Source organism: Barbus barbus, assembly GCF_936440315.1.
Source record: "Barbus barbus genome assembly, chromosome: 38".
NCBI lineage: Eukaryota > Metazoa > Chordata > Actinopteri > Cypriniformes > Cyprinidae > Barbus > Barbus barbus.
Window position 1 is genome coordinate 27,540,624 of NC_136716.1, and position 26,209 is coordinate 27,566,832.

Genomic DNA, 26,209 nt, shown 5'->3' on the forward strand with positions numbered 1-26,209 from the left:
GTTCTGGTCATTTTGACTTTATTCTCAAAATATTATGACTTAAATCTTACAATGCTATGACTTTATTCCCACAATTGTTAATTAATTTTTATTTTTTTACATGGCACCAAAACACCGTAATATGGGCCAAAGTCTATGACAAACGCGTACGAACATTTTGGACCCGAATTTGTAATTATGTACTAACTTTGTAAATGTATTTTCCATGTATACTTTATGAGGTAATTTTTCATGTGTCATGTATTCAGTTATATTAAATGTTTAATCAGGAGAAAACCGTATCTCAAAAGCTAACGAACAGCAGTAGCATTTTCAAGTAACAGCGTATCGAAATTCTTTGAGAGAATAATAATGTACCATTCAGAAACGTTTTGTAAGAGCCGTGTTTGCGGAGGTTCTGCTTGACTCTCTTCATTACCGCTTTCTGGGTCTGATTCTGGCTCAAACTGATACGGCAATATTGGCACCATTATTTACATTTGACTGGAGCACATGCAGCTGTCGCCCGTAAAGGCAATGGGCGTGACAATGTGCAGTACGCAGTTTAGCCAATCACAACACACCGGCCCAACTGACCAATCAGAGCCCATTGCCTGTTTCTGAGGGAGTGGTTTCATAGAATCAGGAAGTCAACCAGTCGTTCAAATGACAGAGGAGAAAGCGGCTTACAATAAAGGTGAAATTTATGAAAAATAAGGCGTTTTTTAACAAACGAAACACGAAGACATGTTATATTGCACCCCATAAACACAATCAAGCAAAGAAAAAAGGCAGTAAACCACCCCTTTAACAACAGCACTGAACTCTGTGCCGTCTGCAGCAGATTAAGGGCCGTTCACACAGAACGCGTTTTCCCATTCCACTGTAATATCACATTGTTTTCTATGCAAGACAGATGCGTTTGCAGCGTTCCATGCATAAAATGGTGTTCTAAAAATGCAGCACTCAACTTAAGTTGTTCCAACTTTTAAAAACAAGTTTTTTTCCCCATTCTACTGCCCATGTGTTAAAAACACATTCTGTGTGAACGGCCCCTAATAATGCTGGCAAACGATTCATCGCAATTAATCACATCCAAAATAAAAGTTTTTGTTTGCATAATATATGTGTGTTCTGTGTATATTTATGTATAAATATATATGTGTGTGTATTTATATGTGTCCCTGCAGCACAGAAGCAGTCATCAGTAACACAGGTATATTTGTAGCAATAGCCAACAATACATTGTATGGATCAAAATTATACATTTCTCTTTTATGACAAAAATCATTAGGATATTAAGATCATGTTCCATGAAGATATTTAGTAAATTTCCTACCATAAATATATCAAAACTTCATTTCTGATTAGTAATATGCATTGCTAAGAACTTCATTTGAACAACTTTAAAGGAGATTTTCTCAATATTTAGAGCCAAATATTGTCCTATCCTTACAAACCATGCATCAATGGAAAGATTATTTATTCAGCTTTCAGATGATGCATACATCTTAATTTAAAAAAATTGACCCTTATGACTGGTTTTGTTGGTCATATTTAAGAAAAATGTTATGTTTATATATTAAATATATTTATATATAACAGAAATTATATGAAGATAAATATATACTGTATGTGTGTGTGTATTTATATATACATATACACTGTACACGCACATATATTACATAAACTTATTTTGGATGTGATTTAATCATTTGACAGCACTATTTGAGAACAGAACTTAGTAGAGATCAGAACTCAGCACAATCTGAGATGAGTTACTTGTTTCAGATCTCGGTAGCAGCGATGTCGTCGAACGTGACTTCATTTCCGCTGCTGTCATCGTCCTGTTCTCGGGACTCCAGCTCGAGGCTGAGCTGACGGAGCGATCGCTCCAGATCTCGGTTCCTTTTGTACATCTGCACGTAGTTCTGCTGCAGCTGTTTCTGATATCTAATCACTTTGTCCTTCTCCTCCTCCCAGCCCTTTCTCTCGCTCTCGAACGCAGACGTGTGATCGGACGAGCGCTGGTGTTTGTAAGCGAGCTCCGCCTTTAATCGCTCGACCTGCTGCTTTGAGGCATTCAGTTCCTCGCTGTCGTTGGCGCTCAGACGCAGGTGAGACGACTCGTCTTCCAGACGGCTCATTTTCTCCCGGAGCAGCTCGTTCTCGCTCTTGCGGCGCTGCAGTTCGTTCTCGCAGACCTCGAGCTCCAGCATCCGTGTGCGCGAGGCCGTGTGTGCCTCCTGTAGCTGAATCTGATTCGTCTGCAGCTCGGCTCGAACCTCTCGCAGCTGTCCTCGTAACGTCACCAGCTCACCGACGCGCTGCGCCAGATCGGCCTGGAGGTCCTTCAGCTGCTGCTTCAGCAGGGAAATCTCTCCAGACTTCTGGCACACCTGAGAGAAATGCAACAAGCTGCAGGTTGTTATGTGCATCTCATATTCATATTTAGTCGTTTAGCAGACGCCTTTATCCAAAGTGACTTACAAGTGCGTACAATGGAAGCAATCAAGAAAAGAGCAATGATATGCAAGTGCTATAACACGTCTCAGTTAGCCTAATGCAGTACGCGTAGCAGTGTTTAAAAAAAAAAAAAATATTATATAATAAATAAAAATAAATCTCGTCAGTGAAGCACGGTTCTGTGATCAGTAGTAAATCTCCAGAAGAAATCCAGGAAATCTCTTTAGCGCTAGCTGAATAAACAGAGGAGTTAACTGCTTTCATTGATTCAACGTGACTAATAAACACAGGACTACGACAATATATGGTTTATCTGAGTTCTTATTAAAATTATATAAAATTATATATGTGACCTTGGACCACAATACCAGACATAAGGGTTAAAAATTTTGTAAATTGAAAATTATACATCAAATGAAAGCAGAATAATTTGTTAGGATCGGACAATATTTGTCTGAGATGCAACTATTTGAAAATCTGGAATCTGAGGGAGCAAAAAAATCTAAATATTGAGAAAATCTCCTTTAAAGTTGTTCAAATGAAGTTCTTAGCAATGCATATTACTAATCAGAAATGAAGTTTTGATATATTTACGGTAGGAAATTTACAAAATATCTTCATGGAACATGATCTTAATATCCTAATGATTTTTGGCATAAAAGAGAAATGTATAATTTTGATCCATACAATGTATTGTTGTCTATTGCTACAAATATACCTGTGTTACTCATGACTGCTTCTGTGCTGCAGGGTCAGATATAATAATGGCCGGCCATTTTTGACCGGGAACACCACAAGTGTGACTAGGTGAAATAAAACCAACAAAAAAATGACTAAAATAAAAATTAAAAAAAATCTGAGAAGTACTTATACCCTATGTGAACTAAGTCAGTAAGTTTGAGTCCGATGCGATAACGTTAACTAGTATTTTTGGGGAAAAGAAACTCTTCTCCGGGTCAATTTGACCCGAACACAACCAGAGGGTTAAACCGCGCAGAGCTTCGAGTAGAGCCTGGTTTATACTCGTCACGTCAGCAGGAGCGCGCAGCTAAAATGAGGAAACGATGGATGGTTTTCAAGCTAAAGTAAAAGACCGCTTTTTAAACCAGAGAAGGTAAGCATGTTGCTATTCTTGTGGAAAAAAACACGCAAGCACTGTCACCAACAACTTTTACTTTTCTTTTGTTTTCATTTTGAAAACTTGTCTTTGCTAAACGTTCTGTAATTTATTAGTCTGTATATAATACAGTATGTGGTCTATGCCATGCCTTCTCTTATGTTTTTGTTAATAAACATTATGTAAGCTAGTTTGTCATTATAGCCATTAACTCATATAGTCATTAACTGAAAAAGTTAGTCGTAAAAAGGGCGACCAATGGGAAGAATGAGTCTGGAGCCCAGGCTTGCGGTCGAGTGGAACGCACCCCTAGTGTCACTGCTCCTCACCTCCCACTTGGTCTCCTCCAGTCTGGGCCCCAGCTGTGTGTGTTCTCGTTCGAAGGAGGCGCAGCGCTCCTCGAGCCTCTGGCGCTCCTGCAGGAGCTGCGTCATGTCCTCCTGCTGCTTCTTCTTCTCCTGCTGCAGCTGAAACACCTGGAGCTGCAGGAGCTGCTGCTCGCGCTGCGCCTTATGAGACGCCTTCTGCATCTTAGCCGCACACGTCTGTCTGAACTCCTCCATCTCCAGCTCCGTGCGCTTCTGACGCTCCTCGTACACCTGCAACACACAGAGTTTAGCATCTGCCACAAATTAGCGTGCAATTATTAATTTAATTCCTGTTAAACATAAATGTGACCCTGGAGCACAAAACCAGTCATGAGGGTCAATTTTGTGAAATTTAGATTTTTACATCATCTGAAAGCTGAATAAATAATCTTTCCAATTATTAAATATTTCAAAGGATAACTAATGACACATCATTTGGATATTTCCTAGTGCTGTCAAACGATTAATCGCATCCAAAATAAAAGTTTTTGTTTACATAATATGTGTGTGTTGTGTATATTTATATGTATGTGTGTGTGTATATATATATATATATATATATATATATAAATATACACACATGCATGTATATTTTTTAGAAAAATGTTACGTTTATATACGTATTAAATATTTATATATGATATAAATATAAACATTTAAATATTTTCTAAATATATGCTGTATGTGTGTTTTTATATATACATAATAAATATACACAACACACATATTATGTAAACAATATTTGACAGCACTAATATTTTCCTGTCTGGGAAAAAATTGGGATTAAACGGGTTAAGTACAAAATTATTGCGTGAAAATAGAGCACTTTAAGTACATTATGGAAGTGCACTTTTTTTTAACCTGGGTGGGAACAACATGAGGGTGAGTAATTAATGAGTAAATTTTCATTTTTGGGTGAACTACTCCTTCAAGTCGATGAAAAGCATCTCTCGCACACCTGACAGATGGCTGCTTCGTTCTCGTCCAGGTTTTCTCGGAGCCGCTGAAGCTCCAGGTCTCTCTCCCTCAGTTTGTCCTCCAGGTCTCTGACGATGGTCTCGTAGGCCTGGATGGGTGGCGGGGTCAGCGGGTCGGTCAGCAGCAGGCCGCGGCCGCTCAGGGAGCCCGTGCTCTTGCTGGACGAGGAGCGGCCGCTGTCGGAGTTGGAGTGTCCGTGATGTTTGCCGGCCTCGCTCTGGCTCTGGCTCTGGCTCTGGCTCGGCCCGTTATACGCCGGCAGGTTGGTTAAGGAGTTGCGTGCCGTGTCCGTCATGGTAAAGGACTGGCTGAACAAAGCGTTGCGAGCGCCGCTGTAAGAGCTGTGCCGCTCCGTCGTCACGGGCGAGTCGTCTTCGTCTTCTGGAGAAAGCATGCTGAGGTTTCCTTGGCTTCCCGACAGACCGGCACCGAGCCGCGGGGACAGATACTGCACGCCGTTACGGCTCCGAGGGACCACGGGTTTGAAGGCAGTGGGTCTGATTATGGCCTGCTGAACGCTCTGAGAGAAACAAACATCAGAAATCATGAAGCATTACCAGCAGACAGTGATAAAGCCCTTAGCCATCTTCAAGAAACGGCTAAAAATGCATCTCTTCCGTCTTTATTTGACCCTCTAGCTCTAGCACCCTCTATTCTAATTCTGTTTTGTCTATTTGTTTTCTTTCTTTGTTTTCTTTTTTTTTGTTTTTATTGCAAAGAGATAAAATACACAACATCTGTTTATGACATTTGTCACTTTTACAGCATTTCCAACATATATTCCCTTATAAAACTGATCAAAACGTTCTTCATTACAATAACAGATCAATATATCTCTTTTAATTATCTTTCATTTATATAAAAAGTATTTACAAAAGAAAGGGGATGTGCACACAATATTTAGTTTTTTATAAAAAAAATAAAAACACTTGACCCTCTATCACTTGCACTCTATTCATTTTCTAACTGCTTGTTTTTCCAAAAAAAAGACCTCTAACACTAGCTTTCTATATCTTTTTCTATTCTATCAACATTTTATTTGTATGTGTGTATATATATATATATTTGTAAAATATTTTACATTTTATTACATTTAATTAAATTCAATTTTTATATACATATGTATCATTTCAGTATTCTTTTTTTTAAGTAATTGCCCTTTATTATGATAAGACAGGAATTGTTAGGAGATATAAGAGGGGAAAATTATTATTTTATTAATCTCTAATCCTGTACTCACTCTTTCTAATTGTCCAGACACTGGAACCAGTTTCGGAGGTCCGTCCACACCAGTCGAACCCACATCCAAATGATTATCGTTCCAGTCTCTTATCAAGTCCTCATGTGAATATGAGCGAGAACCGAAGCCCTTGGCTCTGCCGGCGACGGCCCTCCTCTTGCTGGACGGAGTCCGGCTTCCCTGTGAGGTTTCGGACAGCAGGCGTCCGGAGCCCGGCGTGCCCTTGCGGAAGTTGGTGCTGACCTCTATGTTTGCGCGGTCAGGATAAGTGACGTGACTCTGCATCATGCTGCTGACGGCACCCATCGCTCCCATCAGAGGAGGCGAGGCGGGATGGAGACGCGGGTCCAGGCCTGGTCCTGGATGGTCAATGGACACAGGGAGAGACTGGACCAGCGCCATGACCGATGACACGCCAACTCAGAAAACCTGCACGGAGAAGAAGAGAAACCATGAACATCATGAAGCTGGTGGAGACCAGTGGCCTGTAGCACAAAGTGAGATGAACAAACTGAGTTTCAGAGTAGGTTTAAAGCTGACAAAACCAAACAAATCCAACATGATTTAGATCAGGTTCTGGGGCCTGTTTCATAAAACAAGTTTACCAAATAAGTCAGGTTTATTTCAGTTAGCCTGACTTATTGTCAGTTGATTTGGTACAAAATAAGTCAGACTAACTGAAATAAGACTGGGTTATTTGGTAAACTTGTTTTATGAAACAGGGCCAGCATGCTCACAGAGCTCGATATAAATGTTTACAAGGCAGGAATAAACGCAGCAGAAAGAAAATATCTGACTATGCAAAAGAATCAGCTGAATTTTATACTTTCACAAAGAGCTCAAAAGAAAATGCATATTGTTTAGTCATTTTAAAAACTTTATATATTGAAACTTATTTATAGGCAATGTATGTAAATGCAAATCTAATATTAATTGCCAGCTCATATAATAATTTTTTTAATATTTTATAATTATATAATGAATAATACTAATTCATATGATATTAATATAAGAAATAAATGGCAGCAAAAGGCAATTTTGTCTCTGAAATTCTTATACTCTGCTTTAATTTGATACAGGGGCGTGACTTAATAGCATCAGATATATGTCTCTTTGCTCACAGCTGATTGGTCCAGTTGAGGTTCGCGATCTCTAACCCAGAATAAAACCTGCTCTGCAGCAGGGTAGCCGTGTAGCGTAAGTTACCATGGCGATGAAACCCGCTCAAAACCAACCCACATTCTTGAGCCCAAAAACTCAGTTTGCTTAAACCAAACGTGAATTTACCTGCATGGGTAAAAACTAAAACCGGCTTCGTGCTACAGGCCTCAGGGTTCCTCAATTAGTTTTCACCGAGGGCCAAATTCTGCCAACAATACCGAGCCAAGGGCCACCGACCATGTTAGGACCAAAATGTTTGCTTGTTGTTGTTACTGCTGTTTTTGTTACTGTTATCAAAAGATAAATATTCTGATTCCCCCCCAGTAGTCTGTTTTATTCAAACAATTAGGAACATTTTTGTATTCAAATACAGAAAACTAAAGAACTTTGCCTGTTGAATATTAAAAACAAATGAACAAACTGTAACTTGATGTCTGCCGTCCAGGTCAACTGTTCCTGCTCATCTGGATCTCTTCTCTCCACTTTCCCTAATTACAAATTCAATTATTAGATCTGTCAGCATTAATATTTTTATACTTAGATTTTTTGGGGATCAAACTGTAGCACCGTGTCCCAACCAGACGCGACAAAATGTATCTTTTTCCATGTAGTTTTGTCAGTGTTGGGGGTAACACATTATAACGCAAGTTACATAATCAGATTACTTTTTTCAAGTAACTAGAAAAGTAACGCATTACTTTTTAATTTACAGTTAGTTACTTTTTCAAATAAGTAACACCAGTTACTTTGTTCCCCATTTATTCACTCTCCTGTTACCCATGTTGAGAAAAATTGTGAGTAAGTGCAGAGGCAGGATTGTGTGCTCTGTGTATGGTTAGTTTTATGCGAGCATGTATTTACTCTCACTTGCACAAAAACAGATTCAGTATTCCTCCAAATGAATAAAGAACAGTAAAATGCAAACTCAGAATATGACGCAAATCTGCAATACTTAAATGGTTAATAAGACAAATATCCTTTATGTATTACTTTAGATAAACTAACAATTGTGGTTCTTTTTTTTATTGCTGAAGAGTGTTGAACTTAATTCTCCTGCATTCTGCTGTACAAACGGGAATTTACTTTTCGTTCAGCCTGAGGTTTATTCATTTCACTTTTTGCTGTGAAAGGGCTTTTCATTTACCAAAAATAGAACTATATATATTAAAAACAAACAAGGCAGCCCAGCCCAGATTTGAAAAGTAACACAAAAGTAACGTAACGCATTACTTAACATAAAAAGTAACAAAGTAATGTTGTAATAAGTTACTTTTTAGGGAGTAATGCAATATTGTAATAAATTACTTTTAAAAGTAATTTTCCCCAACACTGGTTTTGTCCGATCCACCCACGACAGCTGCAAGCGATGGGTTTCTGTTTTCTGTGACGTCGCGGCTGGAACAACATGCAAACAGTGATGATTACTCAATGCATCATTACTCAGGTAATGAGTAATTATAATAATCAAGGGTCACCTATTGAGGAACCCTGGTGTAGACTGTCATTCAAAGCAACAGTCCTGCTGGTCTTCTCATCAGGATTCATGCAGCATACGGGACTAATCTAGATTAGAGAAATTAATCCCAGTTTGATCTGCCTTGACCGTTTCAAACAATACAATCACTAAAGCTGATTAAATAACCGTTCGTAACATCTGTGTATTTCGTTTGCTTTATGTGGAAGAAACCGCAATCACAGCCCATTTCAGAGCTGCACAATTAAAACACAGCTCTGGCATGAAACCCTAGATGGCACAGGCTGATAGGTTCCAACTCAATTATTCACATGGCACAGCTGATTGGTTTCTTTTCACATCAGCAGCCAATGAGCTTGCTGCTTAACAGGCTTGAGAAACCCTCCACCTCCCCAGCTCCACCTGTATATATCTGCTTCAGGTTATTTCACATATAGTGGAGTTATTTCATGTTATATGCGCAGCAGCAGTACTTCCATGTCTGTGGATGTATTGGCAAGTCTTAGTAAATCTCAGTACTTGCGTAGCAGATCTATTCTGCTAAGACCAAACTCATTATCATTATCAAGTATATTACCATGCTAAACTCTCTGAGAGTTGCCATGACAGAAATGACTGTTTTCAAACAGGTTAAACAAGTTTCAAATGCTTTTACAAAGACAGACGGGCAGATCCGGCCTCATTCGTTTAGTCATTAGTCCATTTTAGTCTGAGCCAGTTGGGCTGTTCATACTGATTATGATTTCTTTAGTGAAGCAGAAATTAGAGATTTTCCATTTAAGCAACAGCCTGCCCGGCCTAGAAAGTCATTTCAGAGGTGGAGCAAGTTAATGTCAAGCATGTGCACTAATGCAGGGCTCAACATTAAGCCTTCACATGTGCTAAATAGTTCATTCACTTCTCCAAGTAAAAAGTGTTGTGGTGTAAATGTAATTTATTCTTAAGCAATATTCCCATTCTATCAGCTCTTCCATAAATATTCTTTATGAATGGCTCACTGAATCAATCAGTATGTTTACATGGACAACAGTATTCCGATTTTAAAACGATTAAGACAATAATCTAATTAAGAATCTACCACGTAAACAGAGATTTGATTACCTTAATCTGGCTAAAGTCATAGTCGAAGTAAACACAAATCGAATTATGACGTGTGGAGTATTCCTATTTTAGTCTCATTATTGAAGTGCAGTATAGATATGCAAACACCTTAATCACACTTTTTGATTAAAAAAATGTGCTTCTGTCTGTCGTGCTGCTGAGAGGTTTGTGATTGTAGCTCCGTGTAGCTTCGCTTTTCTGTTGAATCTCTATTATACTTTCACTCTCTGTAGTTTAAAGTCATAATATATAACTTATATAATATAAAACTATATTTCTGATATTATCTATCAAACAAACCTGACTAATTTGATCGTTCGCTTTTAATCTAAAACCGGTTAGCCGGTTAGCTTGTCATAAGTGTTTCTACTCGCGTGTATTACCGTTTTATTTTTTCTCGCTCCGTTTCATTTCTCTCATCAAACAACAGTGGTAAGTGGTAAGTTAAGTCAGTATCATTCATCAATCACGGTGAGTAATGGCTTCTTCTCCTGCTATTGTTGTTTGCACTGTTTGCCACATGTATAGTTTATCTCTGTCTGTCGGCGACGAGGGATTCACATGTGATAAATGCAGGGAAATAGTTAGGCTGACAGAGAAGATTTTAGAACTAGAGACATGCATTCAAACTTTAGTTGAGGACAGTAAGAATGTGAGGGCTGTAGATACTGCTTTGGATGCAACTAGCTCAGGGAGTCCTGTACATTGTTCTGTTCCGGTAAACTGGGTGACTGTGAGGCGGCCTAGTCGCGGGTCAAAACACCACTCTTCCGTTCCGATCAGAACATCAAACAGGTTCTCCCCACTCAGTGACGCACCCACTGAGAAACCTGATGAAAGTGCTCTAGTTTTTGGCGATTCTATTGTACAGAAAGTGAAAATAGAGACACCAGCCACCATAGTCCAATGTTTACCGGGAGCCAGAGCGCCTGACATCTTGGCAAATTTAAAAGATCTGGCTAATGCTAAACGTAAATTCAGTAGGATTGTTATCCACGTCGGCACTAATGATGTTTGACTTCGCCAGTCAGAGATCACTAAAAATAATGTTAAAGAGGTGTATGAACTTGCAAGTATGATGTCAGACACTGTGATATGCTCTGGCCCGCTCCCTGCTTACCGGGGTGATGAGATTCATAGCAGACTGTCGTCACTCAATGGCTGGATGTCTAAGTGGTGCCCGCAGAATAACATAGGTTTTATAGACAATTGGAAGAATTTTTGGGGCAGACCTGACCTGTTGAAAAGAGATGATCGTCATCCCTCCTGGGGTGGTGCCGCTCTTCTCTCTAGAAATATGGCACATAGTCTTAGAGTCTGTACTTGACTAACTGGGGCCCAGGTCAGGAAGCAGACAGACTGGCTAAACCGACCGTCTGCTAGCCACCTCACGTCACAGAAGTCAGTTAATTCTCAGCACATAAAGACTCTTTCACCTAGATATCACACTATAGAGACTGTGTCTGTTCCCCGAACTAGAAAATACAGAAAACATCCAAACCAAAGTAAGAGTAACAATTTAATTGATTTTCAACAAATGAAAAATGTATGTAACAGAGAAACAAATGATAAAACTTGGCTTACTGAATATCAGGTCCCTTTCTACGAAAATGCTTTTTGTAAATGATATGATCACTGATCATAAACTAGATGTGCTCTGTTTGACAGAAACATGGCTAAAACCAGATGAATACATTACTTTAAATGAGTCCACCCCCCAAGATTACTGCAATAAAAATGAGCCGCGTCCAAAAGGTAAAGGGGGAGGTGTTGCTACAATTTATAGCAATATTCTCAGTATTTCTCAGAGGGCAGGCTTTAAGTATAACTCGTCTGAAGTTATGGTGCTGCATATAACATTATCTAGAGAAACACGTGTTAGTGATAAATCCCCTGTGATGTTTGTACTGGCTACTGTATACAGGCCACCATACAGAGGTAGTGCTGGCTGCAGATAAAGTCTTAATTGTTGGCGATTTTAATATCCATGTCGATAATGAAAAAGATGCATTAGGATCAGCATTCATAGACATTCTGAACTCTCTATTGGGGTTAGACGACATGTTTCAGGACCTACTCATTGTGGAAATCATACTCTAGATTTAATACTGTCACATGGAATTGATGTTACTGGAGTTGAAATTCTGCAGCAAAGCGATGATATCTCAGATCATTATCTAGTCTTGTGCAAACTCCATATAGCTAAAACTGCAAAGCCAACTCCTTCTTACAAATATGGTAGAACCATCACCTCTACCACAAAAGACTAGGGGTGTAAGAAAATATTAGTACACGCGAGTATCGCGATATTTTGTTTGGCGATACTGTATCGATTCTCCAAAACGGAATATCGATATTTAAAAAACATTCATGGCAGTTGTTTTGTTTTGAGTTCATATCCCGACCACTAGTCTTCATCTCTGAACTTAAACAGTGACAGGAAATACTAGCATCAGGGCACTCCAGTAATGTTAGCGTTAATATAGTTCGCTGCCAGTAATGGAGGATGAAAGAATTGTTCCAGTTCTCGTTTCGATGTACAAAGCTGAAGTGTGGCGCCATTTGGGCTTTTGTGGTAATGTCCGCCTCGGGACCACGGCGCGAGCGCAACCTCGGTTCTGCCGCTTGCCGCGTCCCGTGTTGAAGAGTCCTTGTGCGGCGGGTGGTAGAGTCGCCGCGCAGCTGCAGCTTTCTCTCGTAATTCGGGGGTGTTTTGTGCAGTTGGGGCGGTGCTCGCGTCGCGGCGATTCCACGCGGAACATAAACACAAACTGAAAAACCTGTGAAATCCAAGTTGAAAAGTTCTGAGAATGTTTAACATCTGTATTTATTTGATTGTTTTACAAGTGTTTAGTTTTCTTTAGGAGTCCTGCAAGCACTTTATTTTTCATTGATATTAAGCAGATGTCATTTTTTGTTCAGATCAAATGTTATGACATTGCATGTCACAATTGTAAACAAACTGTGAACCTTTAAAGTAGAGTCTATAAATATATATTTTTATCTTTTGATAAAATACATTTTATACATGCATTTAACTAAAAAATCATGCAAGCACTTGAATATTTCCCCCTTTACTCGTACTGCACATAGTGCTTCAGTAATGTTGAATGTTATAGGGACTGATTATTGCAAATGCAGATCCCAGTGTGTTCTGGTTAAACTATTTTTATTTATTTATTTTTTGCTAAGGTTTGCATATAGTGGTGTGTTCTTAATGACGGCTTTCCTAAAAATATATCCTATTCCTAAAATAAGAAATATCCCAATATATCACCTTGCTTACAGTATCGCAATATATCGTATCGCAACCCCTGTATCGTGATACGCATCGTATCGCCTGATTCTTGCCAATACACAGCCCTACAAAAGACTACTTTATAAATAATCTTCCTGATTTATCTCAATTCCTCAGCATATCCAATAGCTCAGAACAACTTGATGATGTAACAGAAACTATGGACTCTCTCTTTTCTAGCACTTTAGATACACTTGCTCCTTTACGCTTAAGGAAGATCAAAGAAAACAGTCCGACTCCGTGGTATAATGAGCACACTCGGGCCCTAAAGAGAGCATCCCGGAAAATGGAGCACAGCTGGAGAAAAACAAACTAGAGGTATTTCGTATTGCCTGGCGGGAAAGTACCCTATCCTACAGAAAAGCATTAAAAACTGCTAGATCTGCTTACTTTACGTCTCTTTTAGAAGAAAACAAACATAACCCCAGGTATTTATTCAATACAGTCATTAAATTAATGAAAAATAAATCATCAACAGGTGTTGCAATTTCTCAACAGCACAGCAGTAATGACTTTATGAACTACTTTACTTCCAAGATCGAAACTATTAGAGATCAAATTGTAACCATGCAGCCGTCAGCTACAGTTTCGCATCAGATACTATAGATCCCCTGAGGAACAATTCCACTCATTCTCTTCTATTGGAGAGGAAGAATTGTATAAACTTGTTAAATCATCTAAACCAACAACATGTATGTTAGACCCTATTCCATCTAAACTACTAAAAGAGCTGCTTCCAGAAGTAATAGATCCTCTTCTGAATATTATTAACTCCTCACTGTCATTAGGATATGTCTCCAAAACCTTTAAATTGGCTGTTATTAAGCATCTCATTAAAAAAACACAACTTGACCCCAAAGATCTAGTTAATTTCAGACCGATATCAAATTCTGTCAAAGATACTAGAAAAGGTAGTATCCTCACAATTATATTCCTTCTTAGAGAAAAATTATATCTGTGAGGATTTCCAGTCAGGATTTAGACCGTATCATAATACTGAGACTGCTCTCATTAGAGTTACAAACGACCTGCTCTTATCATCTGATCGTGGTTGTATCTCTTTATTAGTGCTACTGGATCTTAGCGCTGCGCTTGACACTATCGACCACAACATTCTTTTAAATAGACTAGAACACTTTGTTGGCATTAGTGGAAGTGCATTAGCATGGCTCAAATCGTACTTATCTGACCGCCATCAATTCGTAGCAATGAATGAAGAGGTATCATATGGGAAGTCGTGGCTGAACGGTTAGAGAGTCGGACTCGTAATCCAAAGGTTGTGGGTTCGAGTCTCGGGCCGGCAGGGATTGTAGGTGGGGGGAGTGAATGTCCAGCGCTCTCTCCACCCTCAATACCACGACTGAGGTGCCCTTGAGCAAGGCACCGAACCCCCAACTGCCCCAGCATAAATGGCTGCTCGGGGTGTGGAAGGCTTATTTATTCAGCCTTCAGATTATGTATAAATCTCAATTTTGAAAAAATTACCCTTATGACTGGTTTTGTGCTCCAGGGTCACATTTATGCAAATTTTTGTTATTGATGTTTTAATCAGGCTGCTTGTCCCGGACAAGCGTTAATATTGAGCCCTGACTAATGAACCATTCACAATAAAACCAGGAACATGACTCAAATGTCAACAGCTAAACTTCAAGCATCAAATTCAAGACTGACTTTGATTTTCAGAACTAGAACATTCTTACAGGTGTGTGTTCATTCACAATGAGGCATAAAGTACTTTTCCAGACCCTTCACCGTCTCTGTTCCTCTGTGATAGAATGAACTCCAACCTCCAGATGACCATCTAAGACCATCATAACCTTCAAAACAACAGCGGAAGACAGGAGAACCAAACCAACTACAACCACAAACACATTTACTACAATAACTATTTAAATGTGAAAAATGAATCTTCTGCTCTAGTTTGTGTCCTAATCTAGTTTATTCTTGTTATTGTGTACGATGAATAACTACAGTGATCTCCTTCAGTGTTTTCATCTAAACATCATGCTGCAGGACGGCGTCGTTTTCATTGTTCAGAGACACTGAAAGCTCTGTGTTCAGAGCTGCGTGACTCCAGTGAAAAAGCCTTTTAGCGTTTACTGCCTCCTACTTCCCTCTGACAAATCTGACATTTTGTCCAAGACAACAATGAGATTAAACAAAGAACAATGTGAGGGTTTTGCTTAAAGGCACATGACATAAAACAAACTCATTTACTTCCTTAATTCCAGTTGATGTTTCTGTCCAGAATTACATGGAAGTTCATCACATTATGGAAGTCAAACGAGTTGTGAATGTTGTTTCATGTTGCCCTTTAAGTCTCTCAGATATTTCTCCTGATAAAGAAAATAGTCATTTTATTTGTCTTCTCTAGAGTTTAAATCTCACTGTGCTCATGTTTGCCAAGATTTGTCTGCAATTAAGTCCCAGATCTCAGGAAATCAAATCTGGTTATGAAATGTTTCTAAAATGTTTCTCATCATGATTGGAACATTATTTAAAGGTTACAAAAACATTTTTACAACATTCTATTAACTTTCACCCAACATATAATATTATCTGAATGTTAATTTTTTTAATTCTAAGAACGATAAAATGTCCAGGTTTCTTGTTATTATTTAAAGGTTACAAAAACATTTCTTAGAATGTCCAAATACACATAACAGCATAAGAACATTTGGAGAATGTTGTTCTTTTGTGCAAAATTGCTAATAACATCAAGAGCCATCCAACATCCAAGAAATTTGATGAGAATGTATATATTAATAAATTTAGAAGAACATTCCATAAACATTTTGCCCTAACATTTATATAACTGTTAAAAAACATTGTGAGAGTGTTCCCTGTTAGCCAGGACGAAGTCAAACTTTTCTGATCAGCTCCTGTACAACAGCTATAGACTCATTCAGCTCTGCTTTAGTTCTCCTGGAGAATATTAGGACAAACTGAGGAAGAAGTTGATACTCCATTGAGTCTCTGAGCAATGAAAGTCTCTTTAGGCATAGAATGGTTTTAAGATTGTACTCGTGGTCTCTTAATGCCTGTCAAACAGTGACACACACACACACACACACACACACACGGTTCTGTTAGTCACATACCTGATGTTAAATCCTGCATGTCGTTGGGTTCTGTGTCACTGATGCAGATGTGTGTCCGGCAGTTGCTTCACTTCCACTAGCTGAAGTGCTTCAGTCTCGCTCTGTCGCAGCACGCGTGTGAGAGAGTGTGTGTGTGTGTGTGTGTGTGTGTGCGCATCCCTGAGGGAAACTCATTTCTCTTCGCATGTAAAATGTAGCTCAGTCTCCATCCCGGAGAGATCAGCGCTTGTTCTCGAATCCCTCTGTCTGTGCCTCCTTCCCTGTCCTTCAGTGTCTTCCCTTTTCTCTGAATATTCCTCAAATACTGACAACACTAGACCATACAGAACTATTAAACACAACACGACTCACGCAGTTTCATCTCTTTTTGGTCACATACACACTGTAATGATTCAGTGATTCTCAACTAGGGCTCTGACGTCCACTAGAGGGCCTCAAGACGACTAAAAATGATGAAAACAAGACAAAACCAAGCTCTAAAGTAGCTCAAAATCAAGATTCTCACGGTAAATTGGAAAAATTCACGGAAATTAATCAAATGTTAAAACACCATGGACATTTTTTGAACGGATACACACGGATACACATTTTTCTAGATATGCCAAGATGAGAAATATATTATTGTGTGGAGATTGTGAGTAAAATAATTTTTTTATATTTTTAAATCATTTTTATATTTAATATAATACAGCATTTTCATAACAGATATACATTTCTAGAAATGCCAAGGCATACAATATTTTATTGATTGGAAATTGTATGTAAAATACTTTTTTTTTTTTTTTTTAAATATCTGTTACTATTATAATAAATGATTACATTTTTATTAAATGTTTTTACAATTAATAAATGCAATTAAATATTTTTTTAAATTAAAAATACAATTAATATTCAGTAAAATTATCAATGTAACTGCACTGACACTGTTGAATGAAAATGAAATTTGAAATGAATTGACCTGAATAATGACACTATTGTCTAATTTGCTGATGAATATTTTTCTGTTTATTTCTGTGAAGCTGTTCAAATAATCTGTATTATGCAAAGCTATGTTAATATTAGTTGAAGTACAAAAAGAAAAGGCCAGTTTTTTTGTTTTAGAACATTCCATTGTATCATTTTGCAATTATGAGACTGTTACTTTTAAATGTTTCAAACGTGTAACTTAGGAACTCAAAAAGCTTCAAATGTTGCAACATTTAAAAATGTTAGTTGAATGTTTAACTGAAACGTTTCAGGAAAAACATTCCATGAATAATAGATCTTCCATTAATGTAGCGGGAAGAACATTTGTTCGTAACCTGCCACAACGTTCTGAGAACGTTCCCTGTTATCTGGGTATCTAATGCTGTTCACTTGCGATCAGATCAGCTGAGACGGATGATAAAGCAGGTGTAAACAGGAGTCTCATCGGCTTCATTTGATTCAGTTTTTAGACGAGCTACTACTAATTTTACTTTCTCGTAAAGTATTCTGGGCCACAGATCTGTGCGATCGAGCCTCGGGGACATACAAGCATCACAAATAGCTCGATGTGGAAAATCTGAGTTCATCACAGCATGAGGTCTAGACATCTACTATATGAACGCAGGAACACATTGTACCCTAAGAAACAGGTCAGACGAACCCAAACCAGCCAATTAAGACAGTTAGTTGACTATATGTGCATATCATTTGCATTCAAATACTAACAGTGACGCTTGAGCAAATATTCATTCTAAACACTCAGAATGGCTCAAGATGAATGCAAACACATTAAACACATCATCATCTCTCTTCACACACACTTCCAGAGCAAAGTTTTGAATGAGTGTGCTGTGCTGGCATATATAGGCTAGTGTAAGTAGGCTACAGCGTGCCGTGCGTGTCTCTCTCAGGTCCTGTAAATGGGTCACACTGGACTTGGTTAAATTGGTTCTACAGGCAGAACAAAGCAAAGAGGTCCAAGTTCCAGCGAAGAGAACAGAACAACACGAGATGATCAAATATAATCAGGATCAGCTCCAAAACACACACACCTTCAGTCAACATGCGTCCACACACACACACACACACACACACTCTCTCTATAAGGACATCTTTCCTCTTCATGCATATGATGCATCTGCACATAATGTGATGTTTTATTAACAAGCTTTGACTTACAGCAAATATACAATCATGTCATCCACAAAATACACTGGTTGGACCCCACTGACTTTCAAAATATCATCTTTTGTGTTTGACAGAGGAAAGCCATGCAGGTTTGGATGGAACAACATGGTGAGCTTTCGTTTTTTGGGGTGAACTATTCATTTAAACTGAAGTATACAATGTTATTAAGCAGTTATTAATTGCATAAATCATCCCATCAGTCCTCGGGTCAGCAGATCCAGTAGGACGTTAAATCCTGCAGGAGCTGCTGTTATATAAGCGCTGATGGGTGATACTGGGAGGAGATGAAAAGATGCTCCTACGTTTGATCAGCAACATATTTATGATCAGATTTCACAGAATGAGGCCATTAAAAATATATTCTGATACAAGCACAAGATATTCTGGGTCAAGGGCTGATGTCTTGAGAAAAAGACTCCATTATGACTAAACTCAGACTCGACAAGCAGATGAGTATTTGTGTTAAGAATTGATCAAAAATCAATCATAAAAAATGCTAGTGTTTTTGTAGGTATTGGAGTGTGTTTTACAAGAAAATACTATTTCAGCATTTCTACTTCTAAATTTCATGTTTAATTTGATGTGCTACTTGCAGTTTTGTTGTAATTTATTTGTGAAATTTACTTGCAATTTCTAGAATTGAACATAGTTCTTGCAGCGCCAATGTCACTGGTTGGGTTCCCAGGGAAAGCATGAACTGGTCCAATGTATGGCTTCAATGCAATGCAAGTGGCTTTGGATTAAAGCGTCTGCCAAACGCAGGACTGTAAATGAAAGCCATGCATGGGTTCAACTGCATGAACTGGAAAAAAACATTTAGTATGAATGTAATGCATGAACGCAAAGTTGCTTTGGAGGAAAAGTGTCTATTGCTTAATAATTATTTGTAAAATTTACTTACAATTTTTGAGTCAAAATAGTTTCAAAGTAAATCCTAAACCATTTTTTTCAGTGTAGATGACACTTTGGCAGTAATGAAAGGTATTTCAGTGTATACAGGTGTTTCTGTTGCTCAAACAATTGAATTGGTGCTTGCAACAGCATGATCACGGGTTCGATTTCCAGGGAACGCATGACCTGATCCAATGTCTTGAATGTAATGCATGCTGCTTTGGATAAAATGTATTAATGAAATGTATTTCTAAGGAAAAATGGCAACAGAAATAGTATTTTCTTGTAAAACATACTCCAATAATCTTTATCGAGTGAATAGATTTTTATTGATTACTTCTTTCAATTGATCTATCGGTAAGCCCCGCCCCCTTAGTTACTGTTGCTCCCTCAGAGTTGCTCACTGTCTTACAATGACAGCTGCAGGGTAGGGGCTTACCTTACAGGGTAGGTCAATTCTAACCCAGCACTTGTCCTGTTGTTGAGTTTGAGTTTAGTCATTGAAGAGTCTATTATTTTTTGCTTAACAGGCCTAAATTGTAAATGAATCATTTATCTGAATGGGTATTACAGCCCTGCTCTGACTCTCCTGCTCTTCTGTTTGGCCTGCGATCATCGCGGCCCAGTTTGAGTGCTTGTGTTCCTGTGCTGGGACACGAGGACAGAGATCCAGACAGCTGCGGGTCGCTCCCGGTGCCCGGCGCTGCCAAGCGTTCTCTGGGAACACTGCCTACAACAGACCTACTTCAGATGACCAAAAAACAGAAATCACTGACAATTAACCCACGACAAAATCTGAGAATCCTGCAGCAGAGGGACGTGAACTGAGACAATAGGACGTTCCTGCATGCTTTTCCTGTCACTTTCCTCTGAAATTATTATTATGATCATGATTATGTTGTTCAAACTTTTGTATGTTATTAATTCTGTGGAACACAAAAAAAGAAAGTTAAAGAAATGTAATGTCTGTCAAACTCCAAAAAGGACAGAAAAATGGATAAAAGCACCATAAAAGTAGCATCACAGTATCATAACAAGACTGTGCATGAGATATTTAATGTTAAAAATCCCTCTGAAACCATTTATTAGTGTCTAAAGCACACTTTATTTTGAGGAGACAATTAAAAAAATATTAACAAAAGGATGCTAAGATTATATTTTGTAGAAGCTGATGCTAAAGTGTTTCTCATTGGATATTAAATATATAGTTTCTTTTTTTAATTATTACATTTGTTTGTTATATTCATAAGTAAAATGGCTATGACTGAACAAATTAAAAATGACATTAAAATGTATTTGGAAACAATATCTAAAAGTTAAAACTTGTTTTTCGGTCATTTTTCCCCTTTCTTGATTAGTTATATGGACTCTGGTTTCCACAATATGCTTGGCTCCCAATACTTGAGGTGCAAGTGTGTTTGTATATGTGAAAAATAATAATACAATTTTCCACGAGTCTGTTCCTCACTCTAAGCATTGCTGAGACACTTTCATGACTCTTTGATGGTACTTTTATTGTGCTTTTTCATCATGTTTAGAGGCTGAGTGAGTCTTTGGTCAGTGTATGTGAAGACTCCTTTAATGTTCCACTAACAAAACAACAGCACACGGACATGACACAATCTTCATGTCCGGCTGAATTACTGCATCTCTCTCAGTGTTTATATAAACGGCTGGACTTCTGCTTTTGTCTCCGCTGAAATCTGATGAGAATCAATCACAACAGAGACCTTTAACACACACAAAAGGCTTATTCTATAAATAGAGCGCATATTAATAGTGTTTTCAGAGAGCTACGGGTTACAGGAAGCCACACCTGATTCATGTGCATTTCAGATATAATGCAATTATATTAATAGATTACAAAACAAACTCGATAAAAGCAGCGTAGATGTGAATCTCAAAGACTTTCAAGAACACGTCTGAAAATAAAGCCTTTAAGACCATTAAGATCTTTTGCATTGTGAAATCATTCTTCTTTATATTAGTTTTAGATTTAAACATTTTCCCATAATGTAATAATTACTGTAATGATATGCAATAAACTAGTTAACTCTTAAGTATATTGTAGAGCGGGGTTGTGAAATAAAACTAAATTTAAAAAAGTTGTTAACTGAAGAAAAAAAAACAATATATATATATATATATATATATATATATATATATATATATATATATATATATATATATATATATATATATATATATATATAAGAATATCAAGGCAACATTTTTCATTTTTATTTAGTTTACTAAATTAAGGTTTTTAGCTGTTATTTGATCAAAACTAAATCTGAAATAAAAATTAATAAAATAGACATATTTTTTACAAAATTAAAAATGCCAAAACACAACCAATTAAAGCTTAACTAAAATGAAAACAAAACATAAAAATAAAAACAAAATTTTAAATATTAATAAAAACTCTAACAGTATCTAAAATTGTAATATATAAACATTTTCTCATGCAAAATATTTATTTATTTATTTTTTTCTCTCTCTCTCACTCACTCAGATTCTTCTCTGAGAAACCTTGAGATGCTCCCAGAGGAGCAATGACAAATACACCAACAACAAGTGGCTGCACAGGAAATGATGTCATCAAACTTCAATCTGAGCGTGTGTGTGTGTGTGTGTGTTGTGTGTGTGTGTGTGTGAGTGTGAGTGTGTGTGTGTGTGTGTGTGTGTGTGTGTGTGTGTGTGTGTGTATGTGTGTGTGTGTGTGTGTGTGTGTGTGTGTGTGTGTGTGTGTGTGTGTATGAGTGTGTGTGTGTGTGTGTGTGTGTGTGTGTGTGTGTATGAGTGTGTGTGTGTGTGTGTGAGAGAGAGAGAGAGAGAGTTTGTTTATAGACTGGAGGAACAGCGGATGTGGGTTTGACCATCATGAGCTTCACCCTCATCGAAAAAAAAATGTTATTTACTAAAAACAGCAAGGATTACCAAACTTTCTTTGTCATTCGAACCCCTTTGAGCTAAAATATTTTCTTGAACTCACCTTGAGATTTTAATTTAATATTTCAATAATTTAACACATTCACATGTTCACGATTTTTAGATGGCAGTTAATTTATTTTATCGAATTTATATATTTATTGTATAGACTTCCCTTAAACACTGAAGGAGGATGAGCAATGTTAAAATGTTTTGTTTGAAAAACAAAATCAACATTTTTTGTCATATTTTGAGCTAAAATATTTTTTGACGTCTCCTTGAGATATAAGTTAATATTTCAATAATTTAGCAACATATTCACAAATTTTTGGCACGCAGGAAAAATAACATATTTCATTATTTTTAGTAAGTGTTTTATTTTGATTGTTTTTAGTTTAAATTTATTTAAACTTGTTTAAAACTTATTGATTTATTCATAGATTTTCTTTAATTTTTTAAAGTTATTTATTTATTTATTTGTTTGTTTTATTGACTTTAACCACAATATTTTAGCTTTATTTATTTTTGTATAAATTTTTTTTATAACTCAAAATCATAAACCCCAGTTTGGGAACTAAACAAATGCAAATGAGTTGCAAATGCATCAATCTATTCTTAATTAATGACAGCCAGTAATTAACACAGAGACCTTTATCCACTAACGGCACTATCTCCCAATGTTTCAGTGAATATGAGACGGCTAATCAAACAGACTTCATTACGGCTCAAAGCTCCTTCAGTGATTGGTCCCAGTGAAACGCAGCTGATTGGAGGTCACTGGGTCACTGGAAGGATCCAGACACAGTAAATGTCTGACTCAACTCCTGGCGTGTTTCAGCATGTCGACTGAAATCAATGCTATAATCAATCGTTTATTTCCAAAATAATAACTGGATGCCATCCAAGTCACATGGAATAATCTGTGCTGGTTCATTTACTGTTTTTACTCTTCAACAGCATGTAGTATTCCTCACGAAATCCCACGCTTGTGCTCTGAACTCGTATAAACTAACGCTCACACCTTTATTTGAATATTGAGCGATACTGAACATCTTCCTAGTTCCTGTTTTCAGGACTGCTTGACACACTTTAGCTTCTCCTATGGAATAAATTAATAATAGTAAAAAAAAGGAAGATAATTGTGACATTTTATCTCAAAAATGTAACTTTATTTCTCACGATTCTGACATTTTCTCTCTGAATTGCAATTTTATTTCTTGCAATTGTGCATTTATATCTTGCAGTTCTGTCCAAATGATCACATAAAGTCACAATTACCTTTTTAATTTTTTATGCTGTAGTGTAAACGAGCTTCGATACTTCATTCTCAAACTGATGGGGAATTTTCTCTCGTTTTTCACCAGTAATTACGCTGTTAAACATGGTTATAAAGTTGAAATATCCCTTATGAAACATAACCATGGTTTTACTGTAGTAAAAGTGTAGTAACCATGGTTTTTTGGTGTATTGACTACCATATAACCACAGTTTTACTACAAATACCATGATTAAACGATGGTTACTAGTGTAGTAAAGCCATGGTTAACTTTCTGAACCAGACTGTTTCTCTCTCCTCATCTTGATGGCAGCTGCTCAAATAGTGCAGGAAATACTCCGTTTAAAATCTGCTTTCTGTGCTCATGGGATGATAAAGCAATTTGAGTCAAATCACCTGTTAAATATCACTGATGATGATGATGATGATGACAAGAGCAGCAGACCAGGAAGATATCCATTTCACACATAACAACATATTTAATTTAGGATTACTTACAGCATCTAACCAACTAACCAACCAGACCTTGACCAGTTAACATAAACTTCCTGTTTCAATAGGAAATGTCAACACGGGGAAGAAAAATGCACTTGTGCAACTATAGGCACATAAAGGACCTTTAGCCTGATCTAATAAATATATATATATATGAAGAGATCAGATGCAAACGCCTCTAAATGCGTCTGAAATGTTCTTCTGAAATGATCATTTTTATCAGGCCCCTATATTTATTTAGTTATTTCACTTTAATTGCATAGAAAAGGACCTTTATATTGCCATCAGAGTAAAATTACTGAACCTAAACATAGCAGCCTGATAAAAATGATCATTTAAGATGCAAATTTGCAAACGGCATTAATAAACACCAGACTAAACCTAAACATTAATCAGATTATTAGACATATTTACAGTAATTACAGACATGGCTCCAATATATACAAATACATTAAACCAATAAATACTAGTTCATCTGTGTCTCTAATCTCTAGATTAGTTGATCAGCAAGGGTTAATCTAACAGTTAGAGTTAGGGTTAACCACTGTTTTTCAACAGAGACTAGTTAAAGATTAGTTAAGCGCTGACTAGTTAATGATTAGTTAAGCGCTGACTAGTTAAAGATTAGTTAAGCGCTGACTAGTTAAAGATTAGTTAAGCGCTGACTAGTTAAAGATTAGTTAAGCGCTAAACTAATGAAGAGGGAAGTTTGTGCTGTTTATTGTAAACAGTCAGTAATATCATAAGACCTTTAAACCTCATGATAATCGATTCCAATGATGAGGAATAACCGAATGAAGGATATTTTCTCGTAAACCGATGAAGTTTAAAGTCAAACCCGAAACAAAAACCAGCTTCAGAGTCAATAAGAGAGTCTGTCAGTCACAGTTCATAACTCGATATAAAACGCTCATAAAGTACATCACCCTGTATCAGATTACTGTACTCACCATACTGTAGGGTTTATTCCTGTCCAGGTTTAATATCGAGCACTTTCTGCGCTGCTTCAGCTCTGACTGAACTTCCCTCTTATGCCCCTCCCCCTCTGCTGTCCGAGACTCATGAATATTAATCACGCTTCACCGATTGGCTAAAAGCCTGACGCTGATGGGCGGGCGCTACTCTGGTCGCGAATGAACGCAGCCGACTCTGTCGACGTAATGAATATTAATGAGGTTTGGTGACTGGACGCTTCAGGACATTATGAAAACGTCAGCGCGACGTAATTAATATTCATAAGATGTACCTTCGCAATATTAGGATTCGTAATTTCTTCTGTTCAGTGTGTGAATATGGAATTTTTAGTCATTGAGCACTGACATACTGCTATATGTTGTTACACGTGACTAAAAGTACTGAAGTCTGATTTGCTGATAGTTTGATATTTCATAAAAATCTTACTGTTCAAAAACTTTTGACTGGCATATAATCTTTGATTTGATAAAGCCAAATAAAGGCTGCACCGCTAAGTTATTTATTTATTTAATTTGTTTTAATTTTTTTGTTTTGTTTTTAAGGATTTTAATGGTTGGAATGAGGTTCAATGGAATTCAGACGTTATATATTCCGTATAGAAATCCAAGACTTTCTCAGGCCTTTTTTACCTAAATGTAAATCTTTTTTCCAGGTTTCCCACGCTATCTGGAAAAAAAATTTACATTTGAGCCATTTAGCAGACGCTCTGATCCTGAAGGATGTACAGAAAGTGCTTTGGTTTCTGAGCGAAACTGCCACGGATTAATTTAATTACTGCTGAATCATATAAGAGACACGTCCAGCCCATCAGTCAAACCCTAAACATTCCCTCAGCCTGTTCTCTCACATCTGATATCAGACCATCCCTTCACGCACAGGAAATGAGTGTCTGTGTTATTCATGACCGGAGCTCTTCAAATGCTTCAAACACTCGAAAAACTGGTTTAACAAGAGCTTTGAGCTCATGAGAATCTGATGAGCAGCAAGCCGGCAGATTCCAGACGTGCCTGGCCTCTTTAGAGCAGCATGCAGTCTTCTAGAAGCCTCCAGGATGTTCTGGTTCTTGGAGCAAATCTCTGTGAGAAACTGGGCCAGGAAGGTCTCACACATTTACAAACGATCCACATTCCCTCGTGCAACAGAGCAGACACAGAAGCACGACCGGTTCTTCATCATCACCGCTGTGTCTTGAGCTTCGGTCTTG

At 37.6% G+C, this 26,209-nt stretch overlaps 1 protein-coding gene across 2 annotated transcripts; it reads right to left on the bottom strand.

The window, feature by feature from the left end:
- Window positions 1-1,535: 1,535 nt before the first annotated feature.
- On the bottom strand, window positions 1,536-25,038 carry LOC306857414 (leucine zipper putative tumor suppressor 2 homolog). Of its 2 annotated transcripts, none has more exons than XM_079397348.1 (5): window positions 24,981-25,038; window positions 6,149-6,577; window positions 4,889-5,428; window positions 3,892-4,161; window positions 1,536-2,378 (listed from the first exon to the last, which is right to left on the bottom strand). In XM_079397348.1, exons 2-5 carry the CDS (start codon window positions 6,548-6,550, stop codon window positions 1,767-1,769), a joined length of 1,824 nt encoding a protein of 607 aa, XP_079253474.1. In that variant the 5' UTR covers window positions 6,551-6,577; window positions 24,981-25,038; the 3' UTR covers window positions 1,536-1,766. The 2 variants fall into 2 exon arrangements, with proteins under 2 accessions (XP_079253474.1, XP_079253473.1); XM_079397347.1 differs by lacking the exon at window positions 24,981-25,038 and adding an exon at window positions 7,731-7,788.
- Window positions 25,039-26,209: the final 1,171 nt, after the last annotated feature.

Excerpts from the sequence above, each read along its gene's own strand:
- LOC306857414 (XM_079397348.1), bottom strand. The coding sequence starts at position 6,550 with ATGGCGCTGGTCCAGTCTCTCCCTGTGTCCATTGACCATCCAGGACCA. Across the intron at positions 4,162-4,888 it reads ACGAAGCAGCCATCTGTCAG|GTGTACGAGGAGCGTCAGAA; the intron begins GTGTGCGAGAGA and ends TGTGTGTTGCAG. Across the intron at positions 2,379-3,891 it reads TGGAGGAGACCAAGTGGGAG|GTGTGCCAGAAGTCTGGAGA; the intron begins GTGAGGAGCAGT and ends CATTTCTCTCAG.